This window comes from Ambystoma mexicanum, chromosome 9, assembly GCF_040938575.1.
Source record: "Ambystoma mexicanum isolate Mex_15411 chromosome 9, UKY_AmexF1_1, whole genome shotgun sequence".
NCBI classification, from domain to species: domain Eukaryota; kingdom Metazoa; phylum Chordata; class Amphibia; order Caudata; family Ambystomatidae; genus Ambystoma; species Ambystoma mexicanum.
The window spans coordinates 155,618,836-155,641,946 of NC_090931.1; the positions used below are offsets into that span (position 1 = coordinate 155,618,836).

Here is a 23,111-nt window from a genome sequence, read left to right on the forward strand (position 1 = left end):
GTGCCAATAACCAGACAACCATGGGCAGCACGGTACCCTTTGAGACAACCGTACCAACAGCTGACACGACATGAAGACTACTTTCAAACTGTCCCAAAAGAGACCCAAAGGGCCTTAATCGAAGGCGAATGGTGATGACACAAGGGCCGGACGAACAAACCAACAATCAAAAGATGAAACGCAAAGACGAAATGTATAGAATAATGATCTAATGGACTTGAAAGAAGAAATGAGGTTGAAATATAAAGAAACGTAACCAGGAAGTAGGATGAAAACATGCAAATAGCTAACGCCTGTATATAGGCTTGTAACGCAAGAAGCTAAGAAAACAGTGCGGCTTGCTATGCTTAGTAGAAGAATAGAGCGGCAAGCGCCAACTATACATCTACCTCAATGAAGCACATTATATAAGTGCAGTCCACTTTAGACAAAAGTTGAATTAAGCCCAGGATGATAGAGGTCATACAGGCCAGGATTCATATGCAAGCACAAAACCAGACGAAAGAGTGGAATTGAAACTTAGCGAGAAGCAGCTCATGCCTGGGAATTCGAGGTCAACCTAAGGAAGGGAGGAGAGCGGCATCTTCGAAGAATCGAAACTTCAGAGCATAGCAGCCTGCCTGTTGAGGCCGTGATTAGGAGGCCCAGGCAGGTGGCAAGGCCGAAGGGAGAACCAAATACGCAAGAAGGAAAATTAAGCAGATTCATGGTGTACTAACAAGTGACCAGCCAAGCGCGAAGAGGTACCAACGTCTGATGTCACCCAAAACCAGAGGATGCCATAACTTCTCCCAATAATAAGCTTCAGTTTCGAGGCCAACCTCAGCCAAATAATTGACACATGCCCTAAAGTATTGATTGATTGAAGGGAGGCAGGGTGAATCGTGGGGCACACCGCATCTGGGTGAACATTCTGCATACTGCTAATTAAAGTTGAGATTTATGCTTGGAGGTGTAACTGACCCAATCACAATGCACCAAATAATCTAGGGTCCTATAGTTAGTAGAACCAATGAGATGTCGTACTTGTAGTGACGTCTATCATGAGTGATGTAGAGGAATGGGCGTAGACCCCCGCCTGATAAGAGTTATCCAATCCTCACACTCTGTTACTATATACAGATATAGCACCTATGTTTTCTTTTTAACCAATAGAATTGCATGACAGACTTTTGAGTGTTACAGGTCAATAACGACGAGAATTTACTATAACTACTGCTGTCTGAATGAAGAATTTGGAAGTTGAAGTGAGACGGGCGATCGCATCACTGTTGATTTCCTATTGTTTCCCCGTTTTCTGTTCTGGTCATTAAACAGACTTCCCTTTGCCAAACCATTTGAGTTGTCCTTATTGATTGTGTTGGAGTAAGAGAATCCCGCACCCCATCCACCACAGCTATCTCGTCTTAAAGTACTCGAGGGTGAGCTCTGATCCCATGGGCCCGTCAGAGGTCGCTCCGCCCTCTTGTGCACACGTTTCCAGGCTGCTCCTTTCCCTCATCTGCCCACTCCTAGACGCTCGCTTTGCTGTACATTAAATACAATGTATCTATTTGAGACAGTGCCAATGTGAGATAGTAAATTGGGACCAGTCTGCCAAAGGCCAGCGCTAGTCGTTCAGGTTGCTTTCCAAGGCTTACTCCCAGCCACGAACTAACTGACCCCCTTCTGAGATCATTCACCCTACACTAGCCTGAGCCCCCCCCCCCCGCACCCCCCAGACGGCTGCCACAGGCTTATCCATGAATAAGTAAATGCTAAATGAATCATGACAGAATCACGACAAAGGTCTCCTCTTTAGCCTGATCACACTCTCCCACATCAGTGGCTAAATAGACCCACCCAAGACGGGCTCTTGCCTATGGATAATAACACCTTTGCAAGTTTCTCTGTTGAACACATTGAAACCAGCCTGGCAGACAGGAACCGGCAATTCTGACCTGCCCCGAGCAACCCCACAGGTTTCCCAGCTGCCTCTCCCACTGGTGACAAGCTGCCCCACCCTTTTTTTTTTTTCTCTTGCAGAACCACATGCGGCGAAGCCACCAATAGCAGCAGAAATTAGCTTTACAAGACCACTTTACCTTGCTTCACAAACTGCACATGGAGATGTCTCAGTTATCAGAATCTATTCCGTAAATTTGTATATACTGCACGCTACTTGGTCAAGATTCAGACGGCTTTGCTATCCCCACCCTAATCCAATTCCATACGATACACGCTGAAGCTTTAGACAGCAGAGCTAACCACCTAAATCACAAGCCATGCACCAACGTCAGGCTGTAGACAGCAGAGCTACATTCCTTACACTGCATGTAATGCACCCTACGCATTGTGCCCTAATTTTTTCACATATAGGGAATCACCAAGAAACCCACTAACCACCTCTTTCAACCACCCTCACTCACCACATGCTGACTAAAACACAAACGGCTAGAGAAAACCCTCTCCATAGTCTGACAACTCAAAACTCTACATCGCTAGAACGGACTGCAAACTTCAACCGACCCAAGTCAAACACTTGAGGGTTCCGGTCGGCGAACAAAAGGCCTCAAATAGCTACACGCACACAATACAATCACACAGACCCCAGTTGCTCCTGGTTCTACACACTCCAGCAGTTATACACAACTCCTTCTCTTTTTCTGCTCTCCTGTCAACCAACTCCACCCGCACCCCCAACTTTCCAATTGCCGATCCAGGAGAGGACCTGGAGACCATGCAAATGGCAGCATTGTGCTAAATAAAACTCAATAACAGTTTTAAAAAACATTCCCAACTCACATATGTCGCCCATGGGCATTCTCCTCCAACCTTAGACCCCTCTGCAACACTCCCCAATCAAGCTCCTCTGTGCTCACCAACACTCCCAGCTCAGGCCCTGCTGGGCTCACCAACACTCCCAGCTCAGGCCCCGCTGCGCTCACCAACACTCCCAGCCCAGACATCTTTGCACTCACAAATGGTCCTGGATCAGAGCATACGATCACCAGCACTCCCAGCTCAGACCTTATGTTTTGTTTCTTCCATTCTCGGCTCAGAGGCACCCCCCCTCCCCCGCCACCCCCAAACGGTTTAATATTCTACAACCAAATAATCTATGTGGCTACAAAAGAAAACAAGGCAGCAGCAAAAATGCTTTCAGCCCGTCATCATCCAGGGCACTAGCGGGAACAAGCTTCAAGGAACTATGCTCCCACACACTAGTGTCCCCAAGGGGTGGTTGTAAATGGAATTGCGCTGGTCAATGGAAGACTAATGTTGCACATTGGAAACCCCACAGAGCAGAAATATAGAAATTAATCCTAAAGCCTCACTTCCTAAGGATGCCTACCATCCCCCAGATTTTCCACCAAAAAAAAAAGAATCCCAAAAAACAACTAAAAATACCTCTTCAAAAATAAGAGTAGGTGGTGGCCTCCCTTCCCTGGTGACTGAGCCTGCCCAATATTGAAGGGCTTTTGCTTCAATCCTCCCTTACCAACTGTAATTATCACCAATGTCAGTGCTCAGGGAAGGGGCACGTTCTTGGGGAGCATAACTATGCAGGAGCAGGGGTCCCCTCAGGAGTCTCCCCAATCCCTTGAATAGAAGCCATCTGGGGAACTCAGTTGAGGTGTTCCTCTCAGATCAGGCTCTGCCAGTGAGATCATCAAGCCAGCATTCTCTCATCTCATCCACTGTGGAAAAGGAAGGAGGTTTCCCCTCCTTGGCTGATGTCTCACACTGGGAGACAGAGAACAACTTGCTGACAGGGGAGCGAGGGGTCCACAGCCCCTCATCAGACTCCCTCAGCAGGAACATCTCTCAGGAGATGCCCAACAGTACTCCTTTAATTCACTTGCCACTTTAGACAGCCAGCAGTGGTCCTTTTTGCCTCCAGGTTCAGCCACATACTGCCCCTTTGGGTGCTTGGAAGTGGCCTGAGCAGCTGAAGTGCTTGTGATTCTCCGGCCTCCCAGGTCCCAACATGTTTCATTGCATGCATGAGGATTCTGTGGTGGATCACGCTCAGCTAAACCAGAGTACTTCTGATCAATCTGTTGGACTCTTGAAACCTAGTGTCCCCCTCCTGGCAGGGACCCCTGTACTACCTTGCACTATCCTCCTCAAACCCCATCAATCCCTGAAGAGGAGTGGCCAGCCCCCTCAATCCCTGAAGAAGAGTGGCTGCCAATCAACAGCTTCAATGGTTGGCATGAATATTGAGAGGGAGGCCTCAGACAGCAGAGTCTATAAGCCGCTCTCCTCCCTGCCTAGCTGTTAATACTCTAGGAGACGCATTACCTCCCCTCCCGTCCCCTCCCACTCCTATAGCCAGTTCTGGGGTGCCCAGGTGGTAGTGGTGGGGTCGGGGATGGTGTGGGGGGGGGGGGGAATCTCCATCTGCTGGTGCTCAACTTCAATTTCTGCAGGAGGACACCTAACTGTCTCCACCTCTGTCCACAATGGGTGGACGTACAAGCTTGCTTGACCTCCGGGTGGAGGCCCGCGTGGTAGACAACAGGCTCCAGGGTTCTGTAAAACGTCCCCATTATCGAGCCCATTCGCCAGTTTCTGCTCTCTTCACCCACACTTAAGTCCTCCCTCAGATTCTCCGGGACCTGAAAGACCTCCACTCTAACCCGAGCAGCTCACAGACCTGAAGTATCAGACTTTGAAACTCCTTTTTGGTCACCATCTCCCCGGACCATAGAACAGGGGAGCATGGGGACCTCCCCAATTCCCCTCCTTATGTCACCAATGTGCCAAGAGTAGTTTCACTCTGTTGCAGTCGTACATTCCACCCGAACAACGTTTCTACACTCCACGTCTCCCTCAGGAGACCGTGCTCCCTTCTTGCTGATCTTTCTCAGGGCCCACTTATGGTGTCATGATGCATGTGTGATCGCTCTGACTGACCGGGGCCATATTTCCAAGTTCTGCTAATCGAACAGTCTTTTTAGGATGTCCAGCGTCCACAAAAGAACTCCATTAGTCATAGGCTGAAGGATACCATCCGCCCAACCTACCCCTTCTCAGGGTCTCCTCTTCCAGGCAACATAGGGGGAGGGGGGAAGGGTCTACGAGAGGGGTTGCCAAGCCATGGGCAGAGACCAGGGCATCTCCGCTAGAGACATCTGCCGGGCGGCCAACGGGTTTGCTTATCAATACACCAGGGCAGTCAGATCACAGGTTTGGCGGTCCTAGAAGGACCATACTTTTTTCTTGACTGGGCATTAATGGTGCACAGAGTTTTGCGGTACTCCTACTTTTTTTAAGGAGGGAAACCTGTCCATTTGAGGTTCTTCATTAGTAAGGACTAGGATGGGGAAGAGAGCACATGGGTGTAAGGCACGCATTACTCCTAGTCATACTCCGACTCGTTACAATCCTGACACCTCTCCTCATGGGTTACCCCGTCTCCTTGGATACAGGCAACTGAGCAGTCCAGAGTGCAGCAGCCATTTTCTACCTTCTGTGGGTGGGTGGAGGGGGGGGGGGGTACTTTAAAAAATATATATGTACTTCCTAGCCAAACAAATAAAAAGATCATAGAGCTTGGATGCACCGGAGGGCAAGTGGGTGGTGATAGCAAGACTACCTAAAACAATATTCACAAATGAAAGTGGTATATCAGTCAAAAAAATGGAGTGAAGGTATTTCCACACTTGTTGCCAGAACTTAAGGGTATAGGGACATGAGAAGAACATATGCTCATACGATGCAGGAGTGACTCCACATGTCCAACAATTATCATTTTTATTGATATTGGATAGAAATAGTTTGGTTGGTGTGACGAAAGCTCTGTGTATAAAGAAGAAAAAATGTTGGGAGTTATTTGCTGATGTTGAGATATATTTGATTCTAGAGAAGAGCTTAGACCATGTGTGTTCGTTTAAGATGTGTCCAAAGTCATCTTCCCATTTGTGCCGTATCGAGCACAACTTCAGGGATGATATTAGAATGTTGTAGAATTTTGAAGCTTTTGTGTCAGTGGGCATAGTAAAATGTAGCAAACCGCCAATTGGAAAGATTCTCGTTCCTTATCTATAAGAAGCTGGTGGAACAATATATGTCTCACGCAAAAAATGGAAATGTGCATGGCAAACCATCTCAATTCTATACCCAAATTTAATGCTAAATGGTCATTTTTCATTCGCTATCTGAATCACTTTAATGTAACCACACACGGAATGTGACATCCTCAAATATCTCATACTCATTTGATGCCCCCATGATTTTTCTATGCTAATATTGATCCGATCACTCAACTGTATATTTATTGCAATATATGCCAAGGTGCCTCTCTTCATTGATATCTACCTCCCCTCTTTCCCCCCCCTCACATCTCGTGTTTGTTATTGTTAGTCTTGTGTTTGTCTTCCCCCACGTAAGACATAATAATGCAGAAATCGTTCTATAATAAGTTTAGCACAATTCTGTGCTATGGTTGTTTCGTGTATGTTTTCAATTGCATTGACACTTTTGTTCCTCATATGTTGAACTCTTAATTATACACAGTGTACTAAATTACTTGTTCCCTCAGAACACTTTCTTTTATCATTGTTTAATCTACACTATTGTTAAGGATTCACTGCATTATGTTTATGAAGTTATGACTTTATGATTGTATACTACATACCATAATAAACAAAAAAATTATTAAAATAAAAAAAAAAAAATATATATATGTGAGGGATTATTCATGAAAAGGTCTGGAGAAGAGGGTGGCCTTCATTGGTTAAAACAGAAAGTGGAAAACAAAATAAATAAAAGGGTACCAAAAGGTTTAGATTGCATCATGCCGGCTCAAACTTTTTCGCATTACCGCAGTAATAACGAGGGGGGGGGGGATGCACCACATATAAAAGTGGGCGTTACCGCTGTAATTGAGGGAGCAGAAACTGAGGAACAAGAAAATAAATGGGAGGCTATGGAATGTGGCCTTGAAAGAGTCCTAGTGCATTCAAATATACAGTAGGCACTGCCAACCGCTGTGTTCACTGCCCAGGGCCAAAGGCCATGGCTAGTGTACCCCAAGGAGCGCATGGGTGCAACATGTACAGTGGCCACGGCCGAAGGACATAGCTAGTGGCCAGTGAATAAACTATGGTATAACAAACCCCTTGAAATTCATTGGAAGGAAAAAAAAGAATCGAGTTAAAGTGATTGGATTTAACGCAACAAAACACTTGGACCATTTCAGCAGATGTAGAAGCGATGATCATCTTAACTTGGCAGCCCGCTGTTGGGAAGCCCTTGAGCACATGCATAACAGACGGGATTTACAATGACAAAGCAAAAGAGAGGCTGGCAAGATAGCTCAGTGGGTTGAGCGATTGCAGCTGAGATCCGTAGGAAGCAGGTTCGAATCCAGACAAGGCCAACTCAGCCTTTCATCCTTCTGAGGGTGATAAAGGACCTCTGGTTGCATGATAAAGTATGTAATCGTCCCTTCCCACATCCGCTGATCGACTAAAATAAATTATATATATATATATATATATATATATATATCTCAAATGAAAGGTTTCCGGCTTTCATAGATCGTGTGGCGGTCACCCCTTCGCTTACACACGGGTTCTGCCCCCACACCCAGATACATCAATATGCTGCAAGCAGATCTGACACGGATAACTTGAGAGTCCCCCTTGACAGTTCAAAAAGGGGGGGGAGAAGACATTTTCTTTAATACATAAAATAAAGTCTGGTAAAAATATTTTAACTAAAAGTAATAATAAAGACACGATACAGAAATATCGTGTGCATTCTTATAGAAACCGTGGTAAACCACGAGCCCCACCCCGCCCGCCACTCCAAGCGCCCAGAAGCTGCCGCTCTCTTACCAGGCTCTCCCGGGACGGATCCGTGTCCAGGCTCTGTGGAGTCTGCCTCTCGGCTCATCTTAATATCTGAAAAAGGGGGGGCGGGGGTTGAGGAGAAAAACAGGTCAACTTCAGGGGCCGTAGAGAGTTTCCAGTAGGCAGGTACATTACGCTCGCATTAGAATAAAGATCAGACTTTCAAATTCTAGAGCAAACACAGGCATGGCGGCGTCTGCATAAAAGACCGTGTGCCACCAGTATGGGATCCTTTCCAAGAGGCACCATGAAAGAAGTACCATGGGCTATGCGGCCCCCTCACCTACTCGCTGCTGAGCCCGTTCACTGATCTATCCAACATAGCGCTTCGTACATGCTATCGCTCGCTTGCTTTTAAGCGCTAAACGCGGGCTACAATTGCTGCGCTCACTGGTACTTCTTTCATGGTTCTCAGACAGGCCTGGAAAGGGTTATTGCAGGTTGCTCTGAACTATTTTATGATGTTTTGACTTTATACAGCGCTGCCAATGCCCGCTGTTACTCTCATCACCCCGAACGAACACTACTTAAAACGGTGCAATTCGGGATTATGAAGGTGCTGTCGGCAGTAGCCAAGCCTGTGCCCTGCAGAGTCAAGAGAAATCTCAGCAGCAAGACATGAACTATTTGAGCTATACTGTACTACTGTAGCCACACTTGCAGCATGCGAGGCTGCCCGAGTGCACCCGCACACTGCACACCTGGAAGAGGGGTCGGTTGGCGGAGGTCTTCGCTACACATATAGTTCGGTCGCGGCGGTGTCCTCCCACACACAGCAGGGCCGTCGGAGTCCTGCTCAGCCCCTCTGCATCACGATCGGAGTCGCGGCTGGAAGGTCAATATTTCCGTATTCTGCACGCAACTCAAGGGCCAGAGGCAGACGCCTTGTAAACAGAACCAACGCTTGTAAGCAAATGATATGTCTCCTAAGCGCCAGAAGCCGGGTTTTAACTCTTCCCAGACAGGTAAAGCAAACACACAAGGCCCTGCTTTGCATGGGCCCGAGGCGACCAATCCGGGCCGGGCGCGGCAGCTGCTTTGCATCAGGTAATGCTGGGGCCGGATGGGCTGCGCGTTCTGCTGAATAGGGCAGGTGCACGCACTCATAAAGTGGGGAGGGGGTGATGTCTGCCCATGTCCCAACCGACGCCCCGTCTGAAAGAAAGCACGTTGGCTTTAGTGCAGGGGCGATTGCACAAAAGTGTATTAATATTCCACAATGTCAACGCCAGGGGCTGTTCAAGCCCCCCCGCCCCGCCCCGCCCCGCATCGCAATTCGAGTTGCCCCGTGCCCCGTGTCAGCGGGATGTCCTGCCTCCCTGGTACACGCAGAGCTCTCGAGTTCCCGCAGGCCATGCGTGACAAGGCCACCCAGTCCTGTTTTTGTTTGGAATTCTGGGACTTGTCGTTTTCCCGAATTTCACGTGGGAATGACAAATCGACAGGTCCCAGTAACCAAAGGGAAAATTACGGGCCTGGAAGGCCTACTCACGCACGGCCATGGGAAACGTGAGAGCTCCGTATTTGTAGTTTTGCTTATTCATTATAACTGATACCAAGTCACTGGATGAAGAGGGAAACACGGCCCAGGAGGAGCAACTTTTGCCTACTCTAAGAAAGCTAACAGCGCCTGGCCTGGTGCAAGGAAACCGAGCAGGGACTCGAGTAGTTTTAGTTGTGGCTTAGTAGGCCTTCTTCACCTGCATTTTTCTTTCTATTGTGGAACTAGTGATTCCGAATTAATAATTGCAAATGGAAGACTTCAAGTCCCAGAGTGCAAAAACTAACACTGGCCTTGCATGACAGGAACAGAGCTCTCAAGTTTCCCAGATCCACGCGCGACAAAGCCACCCAGAGCGTTTATATTTTTGGAATTCTGGTACTTGTAGTTTTCTTTTCCATTTTGAATGCCAGGACTGCAAATCCCAGAATGGCAAGAAACAACGGGATTGCATGGCTCACTCAGGCATAGAATTGAGAAACTCGAGAGCTCCCCCTGAAGCAAGTGGTGAGAGGATTCTAACCGGGCTAAAAGCACGGACTGCCCCTTGACATGGAGCTGTCTATTGATTCCAAATTGAGTTATCGAAGCATAGGTCCACCAGATGATTCCCATGCCTGGAAAAATCCACTATTCGGGTGATTTTTTTTGCATTCTGGGACTTGTAGTCCTGGAATTCCCAATATAAATCCAGGAGTTTCATTGCCAGAATGCAAATGCGAAATTGTACTACAATCTTCCGAATGCAAAGATATAGATTTTCTAATATCTTGTATGGTGGTCATAGTACACAACCCGGGTCAGTACATTTTCAATACTACAGTTTCAGGGGGTATGTCAATGTGGTACTGTTGTCCTATTAGCTTTACATAAGGGAAGTAAGACTGCAGCATATTTGAAACCATGATGCATTCCAATCTATAGGTGTTTATCCAGTCCCGTTTTTTTTTCTTTGAATTCTGAGCCTTGTAGTCATATTGGGAAAACTGAACAAGTCCCAGAATGCAAAGAAAACAATAAGACCGGATAAGCACATCCAGATTGGAATAGGTCAAGTTGGCAACTAGGCTACAGGTTTCAGAAACACAGGGTCTCCCTGGTAAGAAACATCTGTACTTTTTACAGAACAAGCCTGGCTGACTCCACAGTCACATAGCTTCGCTAAAACAGCCCAACTAGAACAATCAGCTAGGGTTCTACAGCCTGCTGCTCTTCAGATGCTTCAAACTACACCTTCCATGATCCATTGACTTTGCCAGGTAGGGCTGATGGGATTTGTAGTCCAAAACACCAGAAGAGCCAAAGCCTGCAGACCCATGGACCAACTACAGGGGGGGAATTCTTGCAGAGTAGCATGTTTCTTCCTGTAAATCTAGACTCGCACATCAGAAACACAGCCGATCTACTCTCAGTTAAAAGTACAAATAAAGGCCCAATTCTTAGCATAGGCCTTGCCCCCCCCCCTGCACAGAGACCTCAAAGTTGTCCATGAGCTTCTCACATCTCATATGGGGGCACCGGGGAGCTGTCAGCAATCACCTGACAACAGGCCAGACAGTTCCACCTTCATTACTTAAAGATATACAGATGGTGCTTCATTTGTAAAAAAAAGAAGTGCCAGGGCCCAAATATTTTGTAGCACTCCTGGGACATTGCGGGTGGGCACCACTGCTGCCACCACCCATAGCTGCTCCCCACAGTGTCGACATATTTGGGGTTACACAACAGCTCACACCTGCTCATTGTGGCTGATGGATGCACTGACTATCACCACTTCATAATTAAAGTGCATCTGAGACAATAAGTGCTGGAGCTCAACAATAAGTGCCAGGGCTATGCCCTGGCAAACCCACCCACAACTTAAGCACTGTAAGGTGGTGCTGACACATTTGTACTGCGAGCTGAGGGCTTCAGTCCTGGGATTCCAGTTCTGCTGAGTTCAACTTGTTCAAATGAATTAATGAGACTACAAAGTCCACAATGCACTTGTTTTCTGCTTAGAAATCCTGGACTGGAATTGTGCTGCCCTAGGTACTTGAAATGCTGTCATCCAAGTAGTTCTGTTTCTGCTCCACTACTGCACTAGGGCACAAGGGCACTGCTCACCCGTCACAAAGCAGAGATTGGAAGCGGCTCAGTGCCTGGCAGGAGACGCTCAGTTGGTCCCTCCTCAACACAGTGCATTTTGGTCCATGTTTTCTGGAACTTCTCTTGGACAAAGTAAAAGCACAAACGCAACGAGGCCTGAACTAAAGCACCTTCGATTAGCAGAACCTCACACACTTGACCTGCGGATATTTTGGAGCTCTGACGCAGCACGAAATGCAAGTTAAATAAGTTGTGTAAATACAACGTGATTTCTACTTCTAGCAATGCACTGTGTTACTTGTATCCCGACGTCAGGGATGCACGCACTACAATACACTGAGGCATGGGCGCAACAAAACCTAAATTTCGGGGGGACGGGGCTAACTGGTGATGAGAGGAGCCACTTTAGAAAATGGGCGAGGTAAACTTTGAGGCTCCACCCCCTCTGTTCTACCCCAAGGGTTGTCCGGCATGGGGCCCCAGTATCAAATGGTAGCAGCCCAGCATTACACATAGGTGCACACACAATTACACAGTCACTCACTCCTTTAAACATCCCATTTACCATACACTTGCTCATGTACATGCACACCCAGCCCCCCTTACATCATACACTCATTCACACACACTCAGTAGAGGAGCAGCTGTATACCTTGGCAGGAGACCCCACCCCCCTTCCTCCCATATGTTGGACGAATGAGACCCTACCGTATTTGACACCTGCCAATTTGACAATCACGGCAGCATGTGTTCGAAAGAAGATACCCGTTGAGACAACCCTATTGAATGTATCCCCAAAGTGATGACAACCTGCAGGAGGAACTCCCTGAAGGAATATGAAAAAGAGCAAAGAAAGAAGCTAGTGACGCCACAAGAGACATAACACGACATCCCGAGATACTGGCTGAAGAGGATGTATGAATTGTACAGAAACTAATGACGAAGGTAAGAGTTAAGAGAACTTTTAAATGTGATGAACAAGATTATACGTGCACGAAGTGCTGTAGAAAATCAACCGTTCAATAATGGTACAGATGCTGAAACGCAAGTAGACTAAGTCATCATAGACGCTGGCTATACATAGTAAATAGTAAACAGGAGAAGCTGCCATTGTATAGGAGGTGGACATCAAGTATGATGAATTTAGAAAGCTAGGACCCATGAAACGGGAAAGGAAAAACTGTGTCGCAGCAAGAATAAACAGAATCGTGGCGCTGCATGGTGAGGTTGTCTGGCCTGGAATCAAGACTGAAGCAGCCAAGGTCAGCTATATATTCTGGAAAGGAGAAAATGTGAAAATGATGAATCATCCCTTGTTAAGATGCAAAGAAAGAACACCAAGAGTGTAAAGTTTTATTCATTTAGAGCATTTATAACCTGCAAAATGGACCAAATCGTGTTCTCCTGTTACATGGCCCACTCCTATGTATTCTAAAGACAAAGATACTTTGCAAGGCCAAGTTCAATGACAATCTTCAGAGCAGAAGGCATGGGCGATGTGAGATGCTGGGCAATTAGGTGGGGAGGTAGTGTCATGCCCCATCTCCTTGCACCTAGGTCTGGGTTTACATGCTGCTAAGTGAACCGAATGTTCCAGGCATGGCACAAGCATGCCAACCAATCGTAGTAATCCATATATTGAAGGACCTTATAGTTTGAAGACCAATGAGAAATGGTGTATCTAAGGTTTCTGAAGATGAAATGTTTTAGAGCTAGGCATATGTTGTCCACCTGATAGTGGACAATCACAATCCTAGTTCCTATAGAATGTGTGCTTAGATGTTCCCCTTAGCCAATCCCGACCCTTGATAGGTTTTTCGTTATTTGCCATGTAGTATGACGTCACCTCTGACATATTTGATATAAAAGCTATTGTTGTGTAAGAATGCTGAGAGAACCTGAGTTTACGTCTGTTAAGGTTTGTTGTAAACTCCCTGTTTTAGATAATTGTTAATAAAACAGTAAATTGCCATCTTCCTGAGTTGGTTTGGTTATTTGGAATTGACGTTATTCTGGGTGATCCCATCCATTGCATGCACTTTCCTAAAGGGCCCTAATCTCACATGGTAGTGGTGCGGATGGTTCAAAGATCCAAACTAGTTCAGCTCCAGATTTTCGGACGATCGGGCATCCTCTGCCATTAGCTGGAAGGTCGCTGACTTTCCTGTGGAGAGCAGCCAAATAGAAATAAACTTGCAAGAAGAACGCTTATGTCGAGGGTCACAGACTACTTACGGATAACCTCGATCAAGGTCCACCCACTGATCCGGTACTGCCTTTCCATATGGCTCTGCAAGGAAAGGTGGCAGCGGCTTGGACTGCTCCGGAGAGTCTCCCGGCAGTGGGCAAGTCTTTGCCATGAAAATACCGCCCAGCCAGAAGTGACCCTTGCAACTTGACCATGCACCCCACTCCGGAGAGTTTGGTGGTGCAGGCGGCTACAACCCCAGCTAAGCAGGTATCGTATCATACCATCCCTCCTGATAGGGACGACAAGCGTTTTGATGGCTGGGCGAAGAAAGTGTTTTCTTCAGGGGGTATGGCGCTTCAGGCAGCCAACTCTGTATGTGCCTTGTCTCGTTTCACGCATACTCTGTGGAACTGTATTGCCTTAGTGGTTGAACATATTCCCGAAGGGAATGAACAGGATGGTTTTCTTGCTATTATTCAGGGATGGCAAGGATGCTATGTGTGAGTCCGTTCAGTCGGGTTTGGACATGGCAGACTGTGTCAGCCGGTCCATGGCGGTGAGCACCGTGATACGCAGGTTTGCGTGGTTGAGGAAGTCAGGGTTTGCTCCTGATGTGCAAGCCAGGCTCCTTAACATGCCCTTTGATGGTGAACATCTTTTTGGCAGCAAGGCTGACGAGAGCCTTGAGAGGTTGCAGACCTCCAAAGCTGCAGCAAAGTCGTTGGGCGCTGCAGTCCGCCAACCTCTGCCTTTTCGTCCTAGGGGACAGCAATGGAGGGGGGTTCCTTTTGTTATTACTCATCCTTTAGTAAAGCGAGAGGAGCTGCAAGTCAAAGGGGCCACCGTAAGAGTGTGTCAGGATTAGTCAGGCGAGTACAAAGGCAGCGAATATGGCAAGGGAAATGTGCACCCAGGAACTACGACTCAGGGATGCTAGAACCCAGGAGTGCAAATAGAGTGTGACATCAAAACCAATATATGAAAAGGGATGTGGGGTAAGCACCTGACCGCGAGGAAAGTCGGCAAGCACCTTACCCCCAATTGCTGTTACAGGTACTGACAGCGCTAAACCCACGTGGAGGGCCAGCAATGACAGGATCTGTGTACTAACACTCTTGATGGTATTACATAAGGGAACTTAGGAACTGTACTCACGAGGACGAAATACACCTCTTGAATGTCAGCTAGCCCACGAATCCTGTTGATGAATCTGGGACCCAGAAAGGCTATAACAGCAATGGGAGAAGTAGGGAGGTCCAGAGGACAAGGGCTGAAGGCAGCCGGAATGAGGCAGGCTGCCGGGCAGGGAGCCCAGAGGACAAGGGCTGAGGCTGGGAATCAGCAGAGCGAGATCCGCTGCTATGTGGAGAGCCCGCAGGGCAAGGGCGGAGGCTGGAAGGCAGCAGAGCGAGATCCGCTGCAATGTGGAGAGCCCGACAGGACAAGGGCGGAGACTGGAAGGCAGCAGAGCGAGATCCGCTGCAATGTGGAGAGCCCGGCAGGGCAAGGGCGGAGACTGAAAGGCAGTGGAGTGAGATCCGCTGCAGAAAACTAAATACCTAAGTTGGAATAGGGATTACAAATTAGTGGGAAAAACATAAGCATTCACACAGGAGCTAGCTACCACCGCACACCACACCTAATGATCAAATGGGAAATGGATGCAGAAGTGCAATGGAAAACATGGAATGGATCCTCTAGAAAGTAAGGATCAGGAGCAGGGAAAAACGAAATAACCTATGCAAACTTCTCCCTACCCCTCCAAGGAAAAGACAGGAAACTAAACTAAGAGGAAGGCTAAGGCAAATGGGTAACAGCAGCAAAGGACAGAGTCAAAGAAATATAGAACACAGACAAACTAGGCTGCATCTAAAAGGGGAAAGCACTGAGAATTGCTGCCTGCAAACAGGGGAAGACAAAAAGGGAAATCAAGGGAGCAGAAATCAATTAGCGCATGAATCCGAAATTCAGGGCGGAGGAAACAAGAAAACAGGAACAAGGAAGTAGGTACAAAGGCAAAGAACCAGGAACCAGGGACTAGTCAAAAACAGGAACACTGCAAACGATGACCAGCGCTGGACTGAAGTGAGACTGAGGCTTTTAAAGCTGTTTAACGAGCACACGCCTCAGGTGTGCTGACTGCTGCACCTGCAGCCACAGGTGTTGCCTATCCTCCACCCAACCTTGTCCTGCAAGGGTGGAGGTGGAGCAGTGGGCCAGGCATTCTGGGAAGCACAGTCATTTGGTTAAAGAAGCATGCTGGCTGCCAAAAACCTGGAATGGATCCGGAAGGGAAGTAGTTTGGAAAATAGGGATTTAGCGCTCCCAATTCATTACAGCATTGTGGCATTAGGTTCGGAGGAAATGTCCAGCAAGGAATAAGCCCCAAAACATGCCCCCAAGTGGCGGGAACGGGAGCGAAGGGAGCGAGTCGTGACAGAGTGCCAGAGGTGGAAAACAAGGTACTCGAGGTGCCAAGGCTGCTCGGACAGTTGCCTCTTTACCCTCAGGCAACGCCGCATCCGCTTCCGCTCAGTCATGAGACCCATGCTTCACCGGTTGGGGGAAGGCTGGCTCAGCATCTTGTAGAATGGCGTGCCATTACTTCAGATGTGTGGGTTCTGGAGATCATAGCCCACGGCTACTGTCTTCCTTTCCGCTAGAGGCCTCAAGACAATCCACCGGGGAATCTCTCTTTGAAGAGTCCGGATCCGCTCCTTGCACAGGAAATTCAATCCCTGCTGGAGAAAGGCGCCATAGAACTGGTGCCTGTAACTCAGAGGAACAAGGGATGGTAGTCCCCTTATTTTTTTGATTTCCAAGAAAGACGGGGAATTGAGACCCATCATGGTCTTGCGCGGTTTGAACAAACTCCTCAGGAAGGACAAGTTCAAGATGGTTACTCTCTCTCAAGTCCTCCAGGCCCTTCAACTTCAGGACTGGTTGGTGTCTCTCGATCTCAAGGACGCTTATTTTCATGTGCCGATCCATCCCAAGCACAAGAAGTACCTGAGGTTCGCGGTTGGCGACTCGCACTTTCAGTTTTGGGTACTGTCGTTCGGATTGACCTCCGCCCGAGGGTCTTCACCAAGCTCATGGTAGTGGTGGCAGCGCATCTCAGGAAAGGGGGGATTCACGTCTACCCCTACCTGGACGATTGGTTGATCAGAGCGCGATCTCCCGAGGAAGTCCTGGATCATCTGTCAGTCACCTGCCACTTTCTCCACAAGCTGGGCTTCTCCCTCAACTTAAAGAAGTCCCATTTGACGCCAACTCAGAGGCTCCAGTACATCGGAGCAGTGCTCGACATGTCCCCGGGGCAGTATTTTCCTCCCCAAGTGAGGGCTCATCACATTCAGAAGATGGTGCACAAGTTTCAGTTTGCCCAGAGTCTCCCAGCGTTCGAGTTCTTGAGGTTGCTCGGCCTAATGGCATCCTGCATTCTTCTGGTGCCAGAGGCTAGGTTGCGGATGAGATCTTTGCAATGGGCACTCAAGCTCCAGTGGTCTCAATCCTCCGGCAGAATGTCAGATCCTGTTCAGGTGCCGTCCTCGGTCACCCATGACCTTCTGTGGTGGGCCTTCGAAGACAATCTGATGAAGGGGGCTCCATTTTGGCTACCCTGGCCGGAGGTGACGATCGTGACGGACGCATCCCTCACAGGATGGGGGGCTCATGCCAACGAGTTGACAGTCAGTGGTCGTTGGTCTCCGTCGGAGTCCAGACTCCATATCAATCTGCTGTAGCTGAGGGCCATCAGGCTAGCCCTGAAGGCTTTTCTGCCGACTTTGCGAGGGAAGAATGTCCTGATCCTGACGGACAACACAGTGGCCATGCACTACCTCAACAAAAAGGGGGGGCAGGGTCACTTTCTCTGTGCAGGGAGGTGATGCAGCTCTGGTTCTGGGCAATCCAGCAGGAAGTTTCGATCATGGCAGTTCATCTGGCCGGAGTCGAAAACGAGACGGCGGATGCTCTGAGCAGGCAGAGCGCGATCTCTCACGAGTGGGAGTTGGCTCAGGAGATTCTCCTGGAGATTTTCGCCCTTTGGGGGACTCCTCAAGTGGATCTCTTCACCTCCAGTGCCAACCAGAAGTGCGAGAGGTTCTGCTCGTGGGAATTTCCTCCAAAAGGTGCCTTAGGAGACGCGTTCGTGGTGGAGTGGTCATTCCCACTGCTGTACGCTTTTCCTCCAGTCCCTGTCATCCCGCAAGTACTGTGGAGGTTACAGAGGTTCAGTTCCCGGATGATCCTCATTGCTCCGGCGTGGGCCCGGAGGATGTGGAACCCGGAACTTCTCGACTTGTCCATCTGCCCTCCACGTCGTCTTCCCTATCGAGACGATCTGCTCTCACGGGAGGGGGGTCAGGTTCTCCATCCAGAGGTCAGATTCCTCAACCTTCACACTTGGTTTCTGAAAGGTTGAGGTATAAGGATTGGGACTTCCCTGAAGACGTGATGGAGGTGTTGCTCTCGGCCAGATGGCCAGCAACAAAGTCCCTGTACCGTTGCGGTTGGCATAAGTTCTGCGACAGGTGCAGGGTTAAGAATGTGGATCCTTTTGCATGTGACATTCCCATGGTTCTGTCTTTTTTGCTTTCTTTGGCCCACAGGGGCTTGCAAGTGGGTACCGTTATAGGTTACCTGGAGGCGCTGTCCATATTTAAGCGCTCGTCTGAAGAGTGTTCCTATTTTAAAATTCCTTTAATTTTTCAGTTTCTGAAAGGGCTCACTAATGTGTTCCCTCAGTCACCTTTACAGGTGCCCGGTTGGGATTTGAACCTTGTTCTCAAGTTTCTGATGGGTGCTTCGTTTGAGCCTTTGCATTCATGCCCTTTGCGAATGTTAACTCTTAAAACTGTATTTTTGGTTGCGGTCACTTCCGCTCACAGAGTGAGTGAGTTACAGGCACTTCAGTTAAGCCACCCTTCACTGTATTTCATAAGAACAGGGGTGTCTTAGAGTTCGTCCTTCCTTTCTTCCGAGGGTGGTGTCGGAATTTCATTTAGGCCAGAAGGTTGTTCTTCCGGCATTTCATCCTCCTCCACATCCTGGTAAGGAAGAGGAGAGGCTCCATAGGCTCGATCCTAGGAGAGCTTTAAGCTTTTATATTTCACGCATGTCCCGGGTCAGAGTGGACAATCAACTCTTCATTGGTTACGCTGGTAAGCATTTGGGACAAGCTGTGACTAAGCAGACTTTGTCTCGCTGGATTATTCTGGCTATTTCTGAGTGTTACCGCTTGGTGAGTAAGGACCCACCGGTCGGCTTGCGGGCCCATTCTACCAGGGGTATGGCTGCCTCTACTGCCCTACAGAGGTGTGTCCCTATTCGTAACATCTGTGACGCAGACACCTAGGCTTCGGTCCATACTTTTGTATGTCACTACTCCCTCGATTCCATCCGGGGGCAGGATCTGGCCTTTGGCAAGGCGGTCCTTTGCTCGCAGTTTGATTGGGCATTCTAAATTCCTTTTGCTAAATTCTTTTCCCACCTTCTTACGTTGGTACTGCTTTGGGAGTCTGTCATAGATATGGAATACGTCGGAGTACCCAATCCCCTTGAAGAACAAGTTACTCTCTAACCTGGTAACGTTCTTTCGATGGGATGGTCCGACGACGTATTCCATATCGCCCCCTCCCTGCCTTCCCCGCTACAGAATTTCTCATCCGATTGCAGCTTATGTTTCTGCAAGGCTTTCTGTGGTCATACTGGCAGACGATTGGTGCCACACGTTCTGGGGAAAAAACAACAACTGAGGCTACGGGCGTCGTGCGTCCTACTTATAACATCTGGTGACGTCGGCCGTCGGAGGAGGTCCTCGAGGACGGCGTATCGACGTCATCCATGCAGGACGCAGACGCCGAAAGATTTTCTGAAGCAGCACAGCTGTGGTGATTACTGTCATAGATATAGAATACGTCGTCGGACCATCCCATCGAAAGAACGTTACCAGGTAAGAGAGTAACATGTTCGTCTAGTCTAAATATTGTTTGTTGGATAAAGTATTGAGGAGCGATAGAAATTGTGAAGATTTGAAAAAGTATGGTGATTAGGGATAAAGTGTAGTCAAAACGATTGGCGCCAATCAAAAGAATGGATAGGCTAATGAAACAAGAGGATTGAGCAGCGATGGATGGTGCTTGCTCATATTTGTTCTAAATGTTAAAAATGGTAATTTAAACCGAGGTAAATGGTTTATTTAATAGTCTGGTAAGCATTAACAGTCAAGTGAGACTTGTCAATATGGGGAATACTTCTCTTATGCACCTATGCAAGACACTACCAAAACACATGCCCAAGCTCAAACAGTACAGTGCAGAATGGGTAAAGGGCACAGTTGATAAAATGTTCATGCTGTGGCCACAAGGGGATCACTGTGAAAAGCGGTACTGCAAAACATGACCACATACTTGCACGCTGCGTACACAGGGAAGAAATTAGAGAAAATCCTAGCAATTTTAGGACTCTGGAAGATGTATCAAGAAGAAAGGGAAGATTCACCACCAGAGGAGTGGATGCTTAATCAGCAAAAGGGGGAAGGCGTTGAGCCCTCAGCTCCCCTTATCTTGTCTGAAGCAAAGAGTGTTGTTGCCACGGAAGAGATAGGAATGTATCCTTTAAAGGAATTAAGAGCAGCAACGGGGTATAGTAATCTGATATATGAACCCCCGGTTTACAGTGGGACGATAGTCCGGAAGAGAATAAAAGAAAGGAAGAGATGTATTTGTCATGCAAGACAAGTAAGAAAAAAGTGAGCAGTCACATTTTTTGACAGAAATACACAGGGAGATCAAGAGATGGAAAGGAGAAAAAGATAAGGCTGACAAGGTAGTGCTCATACAAAATGAATGGATGGGAGGGCAGATATTACTTAAAATAGATGGGAAAGTATCAAGGAAGTTAGGCAAAGAGAAGATAAGGACTAACAAGAAAGGAAGGCTAAGGAACAAGAGAAGAGATTAAAGGAGGATGAACAGAGAAAGAAAAATAGGGAGCAACGGGAACAGATATATCAGGAGGAGCAAGAGAAGATTGAAGAGCAGGCAGAAGAACAAACAAAGTACAACAACACACAAAGAGTGATAGAAGAAAGAGATAGAAAGAGAGAGGAGGAAGAAGCACAAATACTAAGGAACAAAAAGGTTACAGAGACGAAGGGAAGAAGAAGAAAGAAGGGAAGGAGTAAGAAGATAAGAACGAAGGCAAGAGGAAGAAAGAGTTAGAAGGGATGCGAGAAAGCAAAGGGAAGTAGATGAAGAAATGGAATGAAAAAGGAGACAGATGCTAGTCTCATCCGCAAGGAATAAATGGGGCCGAGCCCAGAAATACGTTGGGACAGAGTGGAAGAGATTCTTCCGATAAAAGAAGTAACGCCAGCAGCATCTAGAGTGGCACTGGAAGAAGAAAGAGATGATGTACAAAGTGTTGACGAAAGGATCGATAGGGTCTATCGACAATTAAGATGAGCTAGCGAGTATGAAACTCGAGGGAATGGTGACCGAACCCCAGTACCTCAATCACAAAGTGAGGAGGGAAACCTTTTCAGTGATGAGCGTCAGGCATTGTCTTTGAGCAGACTGAAGTTAGACAAGGGTGAGGGCGATGATAGTCACACTAGTTGGGGCCTAGACATATCAGATGAAGAAAGAGAGTCCGGTCTTGGGGCAGAAGGAGGGAGCGCATGCGCCCCTGAAGGAAGCCAGTAAATGGATAAGGAAGTGAGATGGTCAGATCTGGAACAGGCTGAAGATAGAATGCCAGATCCTATAGCATATCCTCAGTGTCCCCGAGGACGATCACATAGTGAGAAGGGAGAGTCGCCACCATATGTAAACAGATTAAGGTCATTGCCGACAAGAAGACAGACATTGACGATTATCCCTGCCATGGATAGACTAATAGTGGAATCTGACTATGGGATGGGGTTCACACAATTCCCCTTGTTAGAGAAAGGGGGAGCGAGACCACAATACATTGCATGGCCCCAGATGGACAAGTATAACTTAAAATGCAAGCTCCCTAGTTTGACTTCGGGGGCTGAGAAATGGATACCTGAATTAGAGAGAATGACAGCAGGAAATACGCTGGCCATAAAGGACACAAAAGGTCTCCTGGCAGCCATTCATGGAGAGATGCACAAAACACAGCGTACAACGGAGCACCATTTAATAATTGTAGAGTAGATGTTTGGAGGGCTCTCAGGGTACAGTATCCTAACACATCAGGTATAGGTGCAATTATGACACGCAAAATGAAAGAGAATGAAGACCCTATTGCTTACATTCAGGATACTCAGGAGAAAAGGCAGCTTGAAACTCGTGAGCCATGGGAAAAGACAGTGGCATTGTTTTACCATATTTTATGTCAGGGGTTGCCTGAGCCAGTACAGAGGCAGATGACAAAACAAGTGGGGATGGAAGCAAAGTCATGGGCTGTGATTCAGTTGACAATAGTGCACCATTGTCGGTTATTACAAGAAGAAAGATGAGAATAGGAAGATCGAGGAAGCCCCATTGCGTCAGATAAAGTTGGCAAAATTTGCCATACAAGGGGTGGTACTGACAAGCAGAGAAGGATTGGGAATGCAGGAAGCGATAGCTACTTCACAGGTGAATGTTCTGCGCCCGATGGATCAATGTGGGTATGGGTTTACACCACGAGGCAGAGGTATGGGTTATAGGGGAAGAGAAGGCGGATTTCAGAATAACCAAGGTGGGTTTCAAAACACACAGCATGAGAACCAGAGTGCTCAGGGAGGATATAACCAAGGAGGGATTAACAGAAGGGTTCCCCCAGTATGTTGGAATTGTGGAATGACGGGACATATTGCGCGTGTATGCAAGAGCCAAGGGAATGTACAAAATGGCCAGTTTTCCAGAGGGGGGACAGTTTATCCTATGCCATACAGCACACAGACTAGAGAGGGCTTTGCCCAAGATTACACATTTTATCAGGTACAAGCACCGCAAATGCAGCAAGTGCCACAGCAGGGCCAGACACAAATAAATCCACCCCAGGGGCAGTTTCAACAAGCCCCTATGCAGACATAGCAATATGCGAATACAGGACAAGTATTAACACCTAGAATAGGAGGTGCAACTGTGGTAGGAGGAAATCCTTTCTCAGGGATGTAGATGAGCTTGTACCCACAATAGGACAGGTCACAAGGTGACTTTATGTGTCAGTACTATCTGTGACACTGGACCCCCAAGAGGAACCAAGGGTTGATGTGACGATAGGAGGCAAATCCTTTTCTTTTCTTTTGGACACTGGAGAAACTCTGTGTATGTGAGAGGGACAATATCCAATGTCAGGTAGTGCCATGAATGCTCAAGGGTTCTCTGCAGCTATGAGTCTAGTTCCTTTTACTGATAAATTACCGGTCTCCATAGGAGAATGTGACACGTCTGTCCATTTGTTATATTCACGACAGACACCATTTAACATTTTAGGAAGAGATTTAATGACGAAACTCAACATGACA

General features: G+C 47.7%; 1 protein-coding gene across 3 annotated transcripts in view; it reads right to left on the reverse strand.

The window, feature by feature from the left end:
* Nucleotides 1-23,111, reverse strand: part of POU2F3 (POU class 2 homeobox 3) — a 316,144-nt gene that overhangs the window by 206,297 nt on the left and 86,736 nt on the right. Inside the window, exons 1-2 of one of the 3 annotated variants that reach the window (XM_069614340.1) lie at nt 8,546-9,016; nt 7,830-7,895 (exon numbers count right to left, since the gene is read on the reverse strand). The exons of 1 other annotated variant lie outside the window; for it this stretch is intronic. In XM_069614340.1, the coding sequence (XP_069470441.1) occupies nt 7,830-7,895; nt 8,546-8,585 (106 nt within the window). In that variant the 5' untranslated portion in view covers nt 8,586-9,016. Of the gene's footprint in view, nt 1-7,829; nt 7,896-8,545; nt 9,017-23,111 lie in introns of those variants that run through there. One more of the 3 variants, XM_069614341.1, reaches the window with a different exon arrangement.